Source organism: Mesocricetus auratus, unplaced genomic scaffold, assembly GCF_017639785.1.
Source record: "Mesocricetus auratus isolate SY011 unplaced genomic scaffold, BCM_Maur_2.0 Super-Scaffold_15014, whole genome shotgun sequence".
Classification (NCBI taxonomy): domain Eukaryota; kingdom Metazoa; phylum Chordata; class Mammalia; order Rodentia; family Cricetidae; genus Mesocricetus; species Mesocricetus auratus.
The window spans coordinates 64,283,690-64,298,171 of NW_024429186.1; the positions used below are offsets into that span (position 1 = coordinate 64,283,690).

Sequence of the window (14,482 nt, forward strand, 5' to 3'; positions counted from 1 at the left end):
TGATTTTAAATAATAAATTTTCCCAAAGCTAGTTTTATTTGTGGTAGCCTTTTGAAGCCCGCTGCACAACTATTTAACTGTGATTTGTTTGTTATTGCAGGGCACAAGCATTTGTGTCTTACAGTATACTAGAACTCTGATGGAGTTTTAAAATAGGATATTTATTTTTCATATTTTTTAATGATAGTAAACATAGGAAGAGACTAAAAGGTTGAAAAAAGAATGCCTTGTTTTATATGTTTCCATTTGTGACTTATGGAAAGTAATTTGATTTGTCATGTAAGTTTTAATGATATTTTAATTTTAGTGTAGTTTTCCCCCTCTTGATGTTTAATCATTGCATCTCATGATTGTATTTACTTTCCTCATTGCGGGCCTTTTCGAACAGAAAACTAACATCTCAACTCATTGCAAGTTACAAACTGATAAGCCAGGCACAGGTGTGGTAGCTCTGATGACTAATCCCTGGAAGATCCTCAGTTCAAGGTTGGCCTGGGATATGTGAGGCTTTGTCTCAAAAACGTCTGGCAAAACATTACAAAGTGAGCTAGCATGTGGAATTCAGATGTACCTGCAGAAACTTTTTAAAACCTCAGTTTTAAAGTGTATGTGAGCCCAGCATTGAAGAGGATGAGGTAGGCTTTTTTTTTTTTTTTTTTTTACAAGGCCAGCTTGTCTCAAAAGTAATTCATAAATGTGTATCCTTAGTTATTAATATTTTCTTTGATTGTAATTTCTCTCTTGTTCTTTTGGCAGTTTTAGTGTTAGCATCTCTGGTTATCTCAGCTGCTTCAAAGTTTTGTCCTTTGTAGAACTGAAAGACTTTATCTAATGAGTGGAAGCTGGGGTTTCATTTACTCAGGAGAGAACTTAAGAAGTCAGGTTAAATTGAGCCTAGTTGTTTAATGGTAAGATTTTCCTTGTTCAAGGAGTCAAGACCATGATGGGGAAACCCACAGAATCAGCTTACCTGAGCTAGTGAGAGCTCACTGACTCAAGTTTTACGAATGGGGAATCTGCATAGGATCAAACTAGACTCCCTTAATATAGGTGACAGTGGTGTGATTGGGACAGTATATGAGGCCACTGACAGTGGGTCCAAGATCTAACACTAATGCACAAACTGACTTAGTGGAGCCCATTCTATATGGAGAGACACCTTGCCTAGCCTAGACACAGACGTGTGGGGGTTGGAGAGGTGCCTTGGCCCTGCCTCAACTAGATGATGGGACACTTACTAGACTTCCCATGGGAGGCCTTCTGTGGAGCAGATGGGACAAGGGGGGAGTGGAGAGAGTGGGAGGGAAGGAAAGGGGGAACTGGGGTTGGAATGTAAAAAATTAAGTCATGAGTCTACAACCAGTGCTTTTCCCAAGTCCCTTAGTAGTAATCGGGCCCACAGGTGGGTAGAGGAGAGGACAGAACCTGGCTAGAAAAAGTAAGAAAGATGGGATGGTAGATTCCTGTGAGGAGAGTCCCTGTGGGTTCTGGTCTGCACTAAGTGGGTTTGATATTCTCCTTGATAGCGACTTCACAAATGTGATTTAAGTGTTTAAAATGATACTGGTTACATTTCTCTTGAAGCGGGTACTCAAAAACATGTCCTAGTGGCTAACCTGGTAATGACTGATGCTGTCTGCAATAGGCCTTTAGCATGTAATTGAATGGAATATTGCATGACTTAATTTAGATTGGTAAATTAAGCAAGAGTAGAATTTGTGTCATATTATAGGAAGAAGAAAAATGTGCTAATAAGTAGGCATGTAGTAAGTCACTACCAGTTTTATTGTTGACATAGCCAAGCTATTATACCATGTATTTTTCCTGTTACAATACTTGAAACATCTTTTTTCAAAAACTTTATCTGCTTAAACATTTTTTCAGTCCTTGGAGTACATGCCTGTCTATACACATAAGATTAAGGATATAAATAGAAAAATACCAGGCAATCCTATCTTTACTCAATGTGGTATTTTCAACAATTAGTTGTGAAAACACACTACAGAAGAAGCTTGATACATGGTTCCATATAATTTGTAGTTATGTCTAGTACATGAAGTAACAGCTGTCTGTTGTTGGCTGCTTTTAAGAAAACATCCGCATGGGTCAACATGATCTATATTTAAAAACTGCTTTGCTTTCCTCGCACAGTCAATCCGGAGTGATTAAAGAAGGGCAGTGCTTGTGTCTAAGTGTCAGGTTCTTTATTGAGTTGTGGAACTTACATAGCCACTTTGAGTTTGCATGTTTGAACTCTGCAAATTTAAGTCATGACGTCTCTTTCCTGAGTTTCTAAGGACCCTGGTTATCAAGGCTCAGCCAATCTAATTTAGGGGCATTCAAATGAATGCTCAGCTGTTGATGTATTTACTGATCCTGGTAAGCTATAAAGTTACTTAGGTATAGAAAATACAGTTTGCATATAGATCTCCTTGTACTTAATCCTTCAGTTGTCAGAATATCACAGTTACTGCTGGGATTCTAAGAAATCTCTACAAATGCCTCTAATGACATCAGAGACAATTGGCTCTAATCCGGTGAACTCTCTGGTAAAGAAAGCATGTGACTCCTTGGGTTTAGAGGCCATATCTTTCAGGTCATCTAGAGGTGCCCAGGCCACACCAACAGAGAAGATGGTGATACCTACAATGGAAATAGTTTTAAGTGAAATAAAAAATAGGTCTGGCTTACATATAAAGTTACATATTCCATACATTAATACATAGCTGCAGACAAAACTGTTTAACAATTTAAGTAGAATCTGTGCAAAATTTTCTAGGCAGAATACAGTCTTTTTGGATATGGCAAAAATAATTGGTCAGAACCAAAGCTTTACCATAAGCAACTTAATATAAATAACTTGAAAATACCAAAAGGGTCATTCATTAAAAACAATTCATGGAGTAAGCGGGAACAGGACACCCTCCAGCTGATCTATCTGTGAAGATCCTACAACCAGCATATGTGGTTGGCAGTGAGTGAGAAAAGACTTACTGCTACTGTCACATTCACATGTTGTGGGGGCCTAATAAGCAGTTTAAATTGAGACTGGCATAAAAAGATACATAAATGGGGACATTTGCATTGTCCAAGGAATGGAGCTAGTGATAATTCCGTTCCCTCTACTTCAGTCTTTGAAGCTATAGCGACAAATCTAATAACCAAAAATTCTAAGTCTAGGAGCTAGAGAGATGGCTCAGCATTTAAGAACATCTGTTACTCTTGCACAAGACCAGGTCACAACCATCCAACCCCAGTTTCAGGGGATCCGATGCCCTCTTCTGATCTTCATGGACACCAGGTACACTCGTGGCACACATACACACAGGATAAATGCTCATAATCTTAAATTGCTAGTCTTTAATACTAAACAAAAAAACTCCCAGAGAGGATGTCAATGAAGCTTGGAAGAATTTCAGTTCAATCACTGAGACTAAAACTTGTAGAATAGTTCTCACTACAAGGATCCTCTCCAGAGAAATACCTGAGTCTATATTGACTAAGAATTCACCAGACCTCTTTCTTATCCCTAACACAAAGGACAACCGTCTTACCTGCATCATGGGCAGCTGCAGCAGGGCCTCGGACATCATCATAGGACTGTCCATCTGTGACAATCACCAGGAAGTTTTTGTTGGGGCTCTCCCTTATGGGGCCAAATACATTCCTAACAGTAAAGGAAATGGCATCACCAGTAGCTGTCCCTCCACTCATGTAGCGTATGTTCCCTAGGACAGCTAGGACATTCTCTTTGGTGTTATAGTCGGTGAAACTGAACTCTGTGCGCTGGTCGTAAGTGAACTGTACGGCAGCTATCTTGGCTCCAATGTCTGAGATTTCAAATGTCTTGGCTATGTTAGAAACAAACTCCAGCATGAGACGGAAATTGCTGTCCCCAACACTGCTGGAGCCATCAATTAGGAAGGCGATATTCACTGAGTTGTAACAGGTCTTGCTGCACATCATCTGCTCATGAGTGCAGAGCTTCTGCACCAGAGGCTTTACATATTTTGTCGTGCCAAACCAGTTGGGCATGTGGTAAGAGAAGAAGCCATTATTCCGACACACAGCCTAATGGGGGAAGACAAGATACCCCCCCAAAAAAAAACCAAAGTTTAATATTTTGCAAACTGGTACTGGAGATACCTAGAACCTTACGCATGTACCCTCAGCACAATTGCTCCTTTTCTTTTGAGATAGTCGTCTTAGTTGCATAGGCTGGCCCTGGACTTGTAATCCTGTTACCTCAGCCTCACTGAGTAGCTGGGACTACAGGTCTGCTCATCTAGGCTCACTTGAAACATCAAATATTATACGTTTGTTAATTTAGTTATGGGCTTATCAGTACTAAGTTTAAGAGGTCCCGAAGTGAGCCACTCCCACCCATTAACAGGAACTAGCCCTCACACCTTACCTTGTCAACAAATGCAACATCCTGAACCATCCCCAGTTCTTCGGGGATGGGCTTGGCCACAGAAACTATAAATACATTGACACCAAACTCTCTGGCCACAATGCCTGCTTCCTCAATGTCATCAGAAGGCCAGCCGTCAATAAACACCACCACCACTTTTGGTATCCCTTTTCTCACACCTGTGTCGGCCGTAAAGAATTTCTGAGCAGTGTGCTTCAAGGCTTTTCCTAAAAACAGAAGCAAATGAGCAACGTTTGTCATGGTTCAAGTTACATCTCTATTTCTGGGTAACAATGCCATTAAATTTAATAATGTAAATTAAGGAGTTCAATTAAAAATATATGAAATGGGAAAGTTTAATTATCCTCCAGGCCTGATTTTGATCTTCACAACCTACACAACTTCTCCACCATCCCTACCCCCCAGAAGTCCCCTCCTGTGTGCACTTTCCTCTACAGGCCTGTGAGGTCAACTAGGGAATGAGGAGCCTTCCAAAGTTGGCCCCATCTTCCTTCACATCTTTGCTTAGAAACAGGTACTTTCCTAAAGTTCACAATGCTGTAGGGTTTTTTGTTTTGTTTAAGAATTATCAGCACCAGCAGTGGTGGTGCCTGACTTTAACCCCAGCACCCGGGAGGTAGAGGAGTGTGCTTCAAGGCTTTTCCTAAAAACAGGAGCAAATGAGCAGCATTTGGATGGATTTCTGAGTTTAAGAGTGAGTTAGTTCCAAGACAACCAAGGCTATGTAGAGAAACCATGTCTTGAAACAAACAAAAAATAATCACCAGCCAACCTACTGGTATATTTTCTACTCTAGACAGTTGTTAGGTGTGAATCTCACCAACACCAGTGCTCACAGGAAATGGGGTTCCTGAATGGTACAACACTGCTTTCAGTTCTGATCTCAGGCAGTGTGCCTGCTTACCTGTGTTGGAGTTACCCCCGCGGAAACCTACTTCTTTGATGGCAAACAAGACATCTTTGGCTGAAGTAAAGTTTTTCAAGTAAAATTCTATTTTAGGATGTTCACTATAAAAATGAAAAACAAACAAAAAAAAAGGTTTTAGGAAGAACAAAATAAGCAGCGTGACAAGAAGAGAAGACTTTATCCCCGCACACCTGCGGGTTCAATTCAACATTCCTGGTGACATTCTGGATCACAATCTGATTTCATGGTTTTTCAGTTTGTAGCCACTTTCAACTATTCAGATTCTGACTTAACTCGAGCCATCTTATTTTTACATTGTTAATGATGCAAAGGTCATTCTGTTCTGTTTAAATATGAGCCCTTTATCCTTGTGCTTCCTAAAGCAGAAAAGCTTGAGTATATATGTTAGTGAAGTTATCATTTTGAAAAAAAAAGCATAGGAATAAATTAGTCAAAGCAAACTAATATGAGAAGAAAAAGTCCTATAGGAGAATGGCCTCAGGGACTGTTGAAATATTCAGTAAAGCTACAATAATCAAGACACTTAGAAAAATGTATCAGGACCTAAGACAGACATGCTGGCGCACGCCTTTAATCCTAGCACTCGGGAAGCACAGGCAGGCGGATCTCTGAACATCATTACAATGCTAAAACCCACCAATGTCATTCTTACAGGAATGAAGTAGATTCCGGTATGTGTCAGAACATTGTCCATGAATGACGTTGAGTGAGATGATTTCTGAGAGCTCATGAGAAAACGCCTAAGAGTCCTGTGACCTCTGTTCCCATTACATGGGTTCTTAGAATGTGCTCTTGTGCCCTCCCAGCTGTAGTAATGGGAGTGGGTTTACTTTAGACCACCTGTTATCTTACCCATTATCCGGAATGAGGTTTGCAAGCATGAGCTGTCCTGTGACTGTACACAGCCTAAGTTAATGTGATCTTAGCCTTTATGACTCTATACAGCCTAAACTCCAGTGAGCTTTGCTCACATGACCTTGCTTAACCCTCAGTGCCCTCAGGGTATAAACTGTCTGATGCCCTGAATAAAGTTGGCTAATGCATGAGACTTTAGTCTGCCTCACTTTTAGGCTTCACTCTCCCTAGGCTCATGCCACCAACTGTAGTGGTGACAGTCACGATTTGGATCTCCAATGAAGGAACATGGAAAGGCTTAAAAAAAGGAAGGGTATATTGGCAGAGTAAAGAATGGGACCAGAGCCCGGGTGGTGGTGGCGCACGCCTTTGATTCCAGCACTTGGGAGGAGAGGCAGATAGATCTCTGTGAGTTTGAGGCCATCCTGGTCTACAGATCGAGTGCCAGGACAGGCTCCAAAGCCACACAGAGAAACGCTGTCTCAAAAAACAAAAACAAAAAAGGGAACAGAGATCTTACTGCTTTTCCTCCAGAAAAGAAAACTCAAGAACTAAGAGAAGCAGAGAAAGGGTGTTTGTGTAAGGCTTCCAGGCCATTAAACACCCTTTCTGACTCTCCTACAGTGTACTGTTCTCTAATAAGTCCTTTTACGCCAAAGGAGCACTCAGACCTACACAGACTAACCAGACAATCTTTTGTTGTTGTTTGCAGTGTGGAGACTTGTGAACATTGCACGTGCATGCAAGTGCTTCAAGAGATTTTTTTCCCCCTGAAGATCAGGTCTCACTCTATGCAACCCTAGCTGGCCTATTTGCTGTATAGACCAGGTTAGCATTGAACTCACAGAGGTGGGTACAAAGCTGATAGGTTATTGCCTGCCTCTGCTCACTGAATACTGGGATTAAAGGCATGCATCACCATGCCTGGTTTTGCATAGACTTTCTTAAATCCTGAATTTATAGTTTGGGATTCCAGTTTGTCCAAACTTCAAATATGTTTAATTGAAGTTACTATTACAGCTTGGTAAGAAGTCATCGTTCACGACACCCATAATCTCCCACTTTATTGAAGTTGGTACCTGGCTTGCACGAGGCCTACGTGTGGTCCTTCTGTCCCAATTCCCAGCATTAGCGCCACTTTCCCAACGAAATTCTTCTGTAAATTAAATCGGCGCTGCCCTATATTAAAGCTTCCATCGATCAGAAAGGCAATGTCTGCCTTACAGTCTGCAGAGAGCCGAAGAAGGGCTTCGTTTGTCTCAAGAGCAGCTGGAGGAAATGCCACCCCCCACCCCCTCCACCCCCACACTTAGTTTACCTTTATTGCCAGTCTTCTTCTCTGGTGTTTTCTTTAGTCGTTTACCTGAAACAAAGGAAGCTCTTGACAACAAGACTGCTTACACAGCAGGAACTTCCACCAGAGTGAGCCTGTGGCAAGGAGTGCCATTCTTAAAAAGGCCTTTTAAGTTCATTTCACGGGCTTCCGGACTGGAAAAGCAATGCCCCCGCAGAGGAACACTACAGAGTTGTGGCGGGCCGATGCATTTGGTATGTGTATACCCAAGGTTTTGACAGCTAAACCCACAGCTGAAGCAACAGTGGGAGGACACAGCCACTCTCTTCATTTCTTTGACTTTAAAATGGTAGGGGCCAGAGGCACAGAGGCAGGCAACAGTGCTTACTGCTCTTGCAGAAGAGCCGACTGATTCCCAGGGTCCGCATCAAGCAGCTCAGGTCACAATGCCTGTAACCTGGGTTCCGGAATAGCCCACCACTCTCTCTTCTGGTCCTGCCTTTGCCTGCACACACACCACGCACATAAATACATTCAAGCACACACATATACACATCACATCAATCTCTAATAAAATAAAAATGGCCACCATTTGGAAAAAAAAGAGATCCCTAGGTACACACACACACACACACACACACACACACACACACACACAAAAGCAGACACGTACTGATTTCTTCTAGTCACCTGACAGTGCAGAAACTAAGTGGACTATTGAAGCAAAGAGCTGGAAAGAAGTCCTTGACAATTTCTACGCAGGGTCCACCAAGTCAGGGAGGGATACAAAGGACTTCCTGAGGCTGGATGAGGTAGGTTTATAATAGAGAAGAAATGTGAACTACAAAGTAGAACGCTTCCATCCAAAACACCCCAGTCAGCAGGAGGCAGATGCCTTTAATATTAGTGTTCTGAAGGAAAGGTCTACCAGCAACTTTCTAACTCCAGATTGTGTGCCAGGCAACAAGGGATCGGCCGGTGCTTCGTACCTGCAGGTGGATGGGCTGTGGACACTGCCCGTCCCGTGGCTTCCTGGGCACTGCTTTTGCCTTCTGTTGAAATGAGAAGTTTATTGTTTTTCTCTTGCCTTCTCTGCCATCAGAGCATTACGAATCTTAAGGTCTACATGATGACTAAGTGGGGAATGGTGACTCAGGTATGAACATCACACTGACCATCAGGTTCGGAGAACTAAAATGCATTCTTGATGTATTTGAAAACACCACCCAAACCTGAATTCACTGGTTTGACAGTTTGTTACTTGCTAAGTATCTAGGCACGGTTTCCACTGAAGTGAGATTTTTACTGCCCCCCCCCAAATTTGGGTGACTCTGTCCCATAGCTGACTTCTTAACTACAAGGTTTCCCATCAGAATTAAAAAGGCTGGGCTAAGGAAAGCCGGAAACCCTTGGGGGGGGCATGTGGGAGTGTTTGTGCACCGCTGATAGTAATGGAATTGTACCTACTGGTCACCGCGAAGGAAGCAGGCCATCTGGAAAGCGTCTGAGACTGGATGCCATTGGCATCTACTGAGGAATAGTTCTCTCGACCAGGAAGGCTATAGACACGCACAGGTCCCCCTGAGGTGTCAATCACTCCCCTGCAATGCAAGAGTCACAGCTGAGACACTATCCAACTGTCTTGTGCTATCTGTTGCTCTGATTGGTCGAGAAAATAGCTGGGTGGAAAAGCTGCCTCAGGATGCTTCTGCTGGCCTTTTAAGACTCATGTATACAGTAACAGAAATATCTAGACAAAGGACTTGGTGCTGTCACACTTTCTAAAGTGATGCTAAGAACACCCCGATGCCCTGTTTCTTACATTTCAGACATTCAGAATTAATAAAAAAAAAGGTGCCAGTTTTCTTAATTAACTGCATGTGCCCTCGGACTGTACTTAAAAAAAAATCACACTTGCTCTTTTACTGTAGGATGGGCGGCATTGACTTATGACAAATAAGTAAGATATTTGACAGCCTGAGTTCAGTCTCCTCATGCGAAAAACAGACCTAAGCTGTGTCTACTTTAAGACGTGATGGAAATAAAAAAAATGCCTCGTGTAGTATAAAACCCCCATAATACACAACACAATGAGGAATGTTTTACAGTCATAGGAATGTAGCCACCGGGCACCTATACAGGGCTGGAGAAATAGCTCAGTGTTTAAGAGCACTTGCTGCTCTGCAGAGGCCCCAAGCTCAGTTCCTAGCTCCTAGCACCATAAGGTGGCTCACAACCATGTGTAACTCCAGCTCCAAGGGATCCAACACCCTCATCTGTCCTCCAAGGACACCCAAACAGTTATAGCATGCACACACACACACACACAATATTTTAAAAATACTAATGCAATCTGCTCATTGTCAGAAAGCTTCCCTTATACATTCGGTGATGCAAGTATGCACAGGAAAACCTTAAAAATGTACCTACATTCTATGGCCAAAATTGGCACTAAAAAGAAGCAAGCAGGTAGAAAAGGGGTCCAAAGAGCTAAATGGGGAAGGAACTAACTACGCTGGTGCCACTGCCCGCCCACACGGCCCTCCCCACATGTTCCAGCTTACCTATGGACAGCAGCCCCACATATGCTGGATACTGAAGCATAGACTATGTTCCCAAACACAGAAAAGTCCTCAAGAGAGCAGCCTCCTGGGCAGAGAACGTCTGCTTTCTCTTTTCGGATATCCAGGCCTCTGGTAAAGCAGGTGATGGCGATGGGAACTGAGGAGAAAAGAATTGCTGCCTGCGTAAGGGCTCCGAAGGCTCTTTTGAGGGGTGTTGAGGAGAAATGAATTGCTGCGTTAGGGCTCCGAAGACTCTTTTGAGGGGTGTTGCAGGAAAAGCGGGATGTGGGATTATTTTTACTCCCCTAATTTCTACACTTCTGTCAAAATACTGATTTAAATGTTAACACCTTTTTAGATGTTGGCAAATCAAAAGGGATTTTGAATTTAATCTAGGGCCGGGTTACTACAGATGTCTAATGTGACAGACAATATTCCCAGTTTTTAGTCAATTTGGAAAATGTAACAAAGTACATCAATGAGAAAACAGTGTCAATCATTGACCTAGTCCTTATTCTAGAAGTACAAAATTCTCAATTGTGATGAAACTGTTGACAGTTGTTTATGATGACAGTAAATATGGATTGAGCCTTGGTGTGGGGTCTTTACATACACAGGCAAAAGTCTTGAAGCTACTCTTTCCAGGGGGGTCTGTTTAGCCTGGTTGCCTGATACAACCAGAGCCTTAAAATCTCACATTCACAGAAGCCAATCAGTTAACTGGTGCCTGGACCTACAGAATGTTATTTAGTGTCACATTTTACAAATGAGGAAATGAAAGCTAGAGAGTTAATTAGCCTAAGGAGCACTCCACAGCTCCCAAAGGATAGACACCAGGATGTTAACTCAGTACTTGCATCTGACTGTATCTCCTCCAGATCCGTCCAAAGGGACACGGAAGGCAGCAAACACTTCAGAAAGTGCTGCTAACATGCTCGTTTTACAATCAGTCTGCTCCTCAATACCCCCAGAAAGGCGCTTTGGCCCCCGAGTGGCTCTGGCACTCAGGGAGCCGCGGTAGGAAGATTGCCTTGACTTTGAGGCTAGAGTGGGTTACACTGAGTTCCAGCCCAGCCTGGGCTACAATGACACCACCTCAAGCAAAGTTACTATGAAAGGTGTTAATTTGTCAAATGACAACACCCCCCCCCCATGGTAACACGTCAATTTACTGTTGACTAAATCGAGATTAAGGTTATTAAGTACGATTTTTCCAAAGTGGGGGGGGGAGCGGGGAGAGGCAACATCTCCTTCATTCGGCTAGATGGGATAGTTTTGCAAGCTGAGTCATTTGCCTCTGCCAAGGACCCCTGTCTGCGCTGCTACCTGAACCATGGAAGAAAGCGGCCGACGCCAGGTGTAATACCAATTTCTCATCTTAGTTAAACTCCTAACTCCAAATAGAATTCCAGCGCCTCTATTAAATAACCCCAATCTTTCCCGTGTTCAGCGACCTGGGGGAGGGGGTCGGCGGCGACACTGGAATCTTGGACCTAGTCTGTCTAGAGCTGCTAACCCTGACTTCTCTGTGCAAAATGTGAACGCGGCAGCCAGGTGCGGTACTTACCGTTTCTACTTTCAAGAAAAGCAAACGACAGATTGCCTTTTTTTTAGAGACGCAACTAATCCCTTACATCGCCGAAAAGACACCAACCCACACACCGGTTCTCGGACTTCTACACGTGGTGCAAACTCTGTTGAGGTTTCCAGTGAGCGGTAAGAACCGCCAATGGTGCAAACGCACAGCAAGGTGATCGGACTAGATGAGACAGGGACGTGAGCCGCCCCATCTGTGGGCTGGGACCTAAGGATTTTCCCCAGCCCAGTAACTCGGGACTAGTGGTCCTGGAGCTTGGTGTCGTGCGCCAGGGACCCGGTCGGACCCCGGGGGACTCTGGCATGGGGAAAGAGGTAAGCACGAGGTGTGCGCTGGACATGGGTGCGGGCGCCTCTCCGCCTCTCCATCCCTCCCAGGTAGGTCCTCAGCCTGCGCGGACAGTCTCTGTCCTCCCTCCCTCCCTCCCTCCTCCTCCGGCATCCAACTCACCTGCTCCGTCGGCGCGCGCGAGCCGGGGCAGCAGCAGCAGCAGCAGCAGACACGCACCTGCGGAGAAAGGACAGCTAGGTGGCTGCAGCCGCCGCCCGCGGGGGCGCGGCGGCGACGGCGCGTACCCACCGAGGCAGAGAGCGGGGATCCTGGGCGCGGGCATGGCGGGGGTCTGCGCGGACCTGCGGGAGAGCGAGGCGTTAGCGAGGCTCGCCGGAGACCCCAGGGCCCCCGGGCTCCTCGGGAGCAGGCGAAGGCGGGAGAGCCCGGCCGCTGCAGATCGAGCAGCCCCGGGCACGCTGTGCCATCTCATATGTGCGTGGGGGACGCCAGGACGCACAAATAGACAGGGACACACTCCGCGCGCCATCCCGAGTCCCGCACCTGCGTGGGATCCGCCCGGCTGCACCCGAGTGCGGTAAACGCGGCTCCGCAGCTCTATAAAGGCGCGCGGCGCGCATGAGCACTGTGCGGGGGGGGGGGTGTGTGTGACACGGGCGGGGGCTGGGAGCGGTCCCGGGTCCCCCCCCCCCCGTAGGGCGGTGGCCGGCCAGCTCCGCCCTCGGTCCCCGATACCCCCCCCCGGGAGAGGCTAGCTCGCTGGCGCCTCTCCCTGCGGTGTGGGGGTCCCCTGGGGAGGTGTGAAGGTCGCCCGTGGTGTCCCGGGATTGGGTGAGGGGCATCGGAGCGTGCCTGGGGACGCTCCTAGGGACGCACAGGTCGTGTAGGGTACTGAACCAGGTCGGTAGTGGGTGACTGTCCAGAGGGATTGAAGGGTCCCTCTGCACAGTCACAGCGGGGTGCAGAGCAGCCTAACACCAGGGCCTGAGAGCAAAACTCCCCAACTTCGCGCCCCGTGGGAACAGTGCCTACTTTTTAAAGTAAAACCAACCGGCATCTGATGAATGTTGTGATGGGAAACTTGTCCCATGACTCTTTAGGGGCTCGGCCTCTGGACTTCTTTTCTGCTAGAAAACCGTTTTCGTTTGTTGTAAAGGATAGGAGCACTGTAGAATGGCCCTAACCTCCAGACAATATTTCCAGTTTCCATTTTCTTCCTCTTTTGTCTAGAACAGGAAAGATTCCTCCTTGTTTGTCTTTCCAGTCTCAGACCTGGTGATTACACAGAACTTTATATTTGGTTCTCTCTCTCTCTCTCTCTCTCTCTCTCTCTCTCTCTCTCTCTCTCTCTCTCTCTCTCTCTCTCTCTCTCTCTCTCTGTGTGTGTGTGTGCCACCACCAATTCTACTACAGTCACTTTTCATCGTGGGCATGGAGAAAGGCAGAACTCAGGGAATGTTAGTGACAGACCATGACCTACAAGGTAGCTGAGCAGCCCCATATCTGGACAGCGCTTACTCTAGCACTTTTTTTTGAGACATGGTTTTACTGCAGTCACGATTACCTTGAATTCACAATTCTCCTGCCTCATATGCACCTGGCTGAAATACCTGTTTTAAAACTAGTTTTATTTCGTTGTAATTTACGTCATAGAATCCATCCATTTGAAGAACAGGATTTGGTGACAACTAGTAAGTTTATGATCTTCATCCTAGTCCAATTTTAGAACATTACATCACTTCCAAAATGATGCTTCCTGGTGATTGGCAGGCAGGCCCTTTCCCCACGGCCACCCTCAGCAACCACTGATAAACCTCGTCTTTTATGGATGTTTATATAGGTGGAGTCCTACACAAGGGCATGTGTTAAAAGCATCTTTGCTGGAGTGTGTCAAGCACTCCTCCATCAGCGGGACAGCGGGCAGAATGCCTTGGCATTTTCATCAGGCAGCCAGGGACTAATAGTTTAATTCCTCTTACTACCCGTGCATCTTCTGAGAAGAAAGAGACAAAAATTGCTTGATTTGTGGATTGGAAAGTTCTGGCTATTTCTTTTTTGTGGCTTCTTGAAAGATTTGATCCCTTCCATGAGAGAGTTGTGCTCCTCTTAGAAGTCTACTTAACCACCCCTGACGTTTTCCTTGGGAGAAAGATGCAGACAATTCAAACTGTCATTTTGGCGATTGTCCTTCACCAGGGTGGGATAGACTCCTCCAGTCAGGCTGGAAAACTGTCATGGTCTTAGATAATTAGTTGCCAGGCAGAAACTCAGGTGACTGAGACTCACATGGCTGAAGGGGTGTAGGCAGAGCCTCGCAGGGCACAATCCCTGGTGCCATTCCACAGTGATTTGACAGAATCAAAATTGTGCAGCTATTTCCATGATAGATCCTGAGTCTGTGACTTAAAAAACAGAGGAAATAGCTCATTAAGTTTCATGGTTATTTACCCAGGCATTTTAATTATTTTGTTTTGAAACATTTAAAAGAAGTTAGTCTTTATTTATTTTTATTCTTTTG

At 45.1% G+C, this 14,482-nt stretch overlaps 1 protein-coding gene across 3 annotated transcripts; it reads right to left on the bottom strand.

The window, feature by feature from the left end:
• Positions 1-1,767: 1,767 nt before the first annotated feature.
• Positions 1,768-12,569, bottom strand: Coch (cochlin). Of its 3 annotated transcripts, XM_040743128.1 has the most exons (12): positions 12,508-12,569; positions 12,253-12,305; positions 12,124-12,180; positions 10,077-10,233; positions 8,980-9,113; positions 8,502-8,564; positions 7,537-7,581; positions 7,298-7,445; positions 5,340-5,443; positions 4,415-4,641; positions 3,555-4,071; positions 1,768-2,643 (listed from the first exon to the last, which is right to left on the bottom strand). In XM_040743128.1, exons 2-12 carry the CDS (start codon positions 12,284-12,286, stop codon positions 2,468-2,470), a joined length of 1,662 nt encoding a protein of 553 aa, XP_040599062.1. In that variant the 5' UTR covers positions 12,287-12,305; positions 12,508-12,569; the 3' UTR covers positions 1,768-2,467. The 3 variants fall into 3 exon arrangements, with proteins under 3 accessions (XP_040599062.1, XP_040599060.1, XP_040599061.1); XM_040743126.1 differs by lacking the exon at positions 12,508-12,569 and having other exon boundaries at positions 12,253-12,463; XM_040743127.1 differs by lacking the exons at positions 8,502-8,564; positions 12,508-12,569 and having other exon boundaries at positions 12,253-12,465.
• Between the last annotated feature and the right edge of the window lie 1,913 nt (positions 12,570-14,482).

Bases quoted from the DNA above. Each gene is read 5' to 3' on its own strand.
- Coch (XM_040743126.1), bottom strand. From the start codon at position 12,436: ATGAGATGGCACAGCGTGCCCGGGGCTGCTCGATCTGCAGCGGCCGGG. The intron at 8,565-8,979 runs GTAGGTACAATT...TCATTTCAACAG, and splicing joins TGCTTCCTTCGCGGTGACCA to AAGGCAAAAGCAGTGCCCAG. The intron at 5,444-7,297 runs GTACCAACTTCA...TCATTTTTATAG, and splicing joins GTAGGCCTCGTGCAAGCCAG to TGAACATCCTAAAATAGAAT.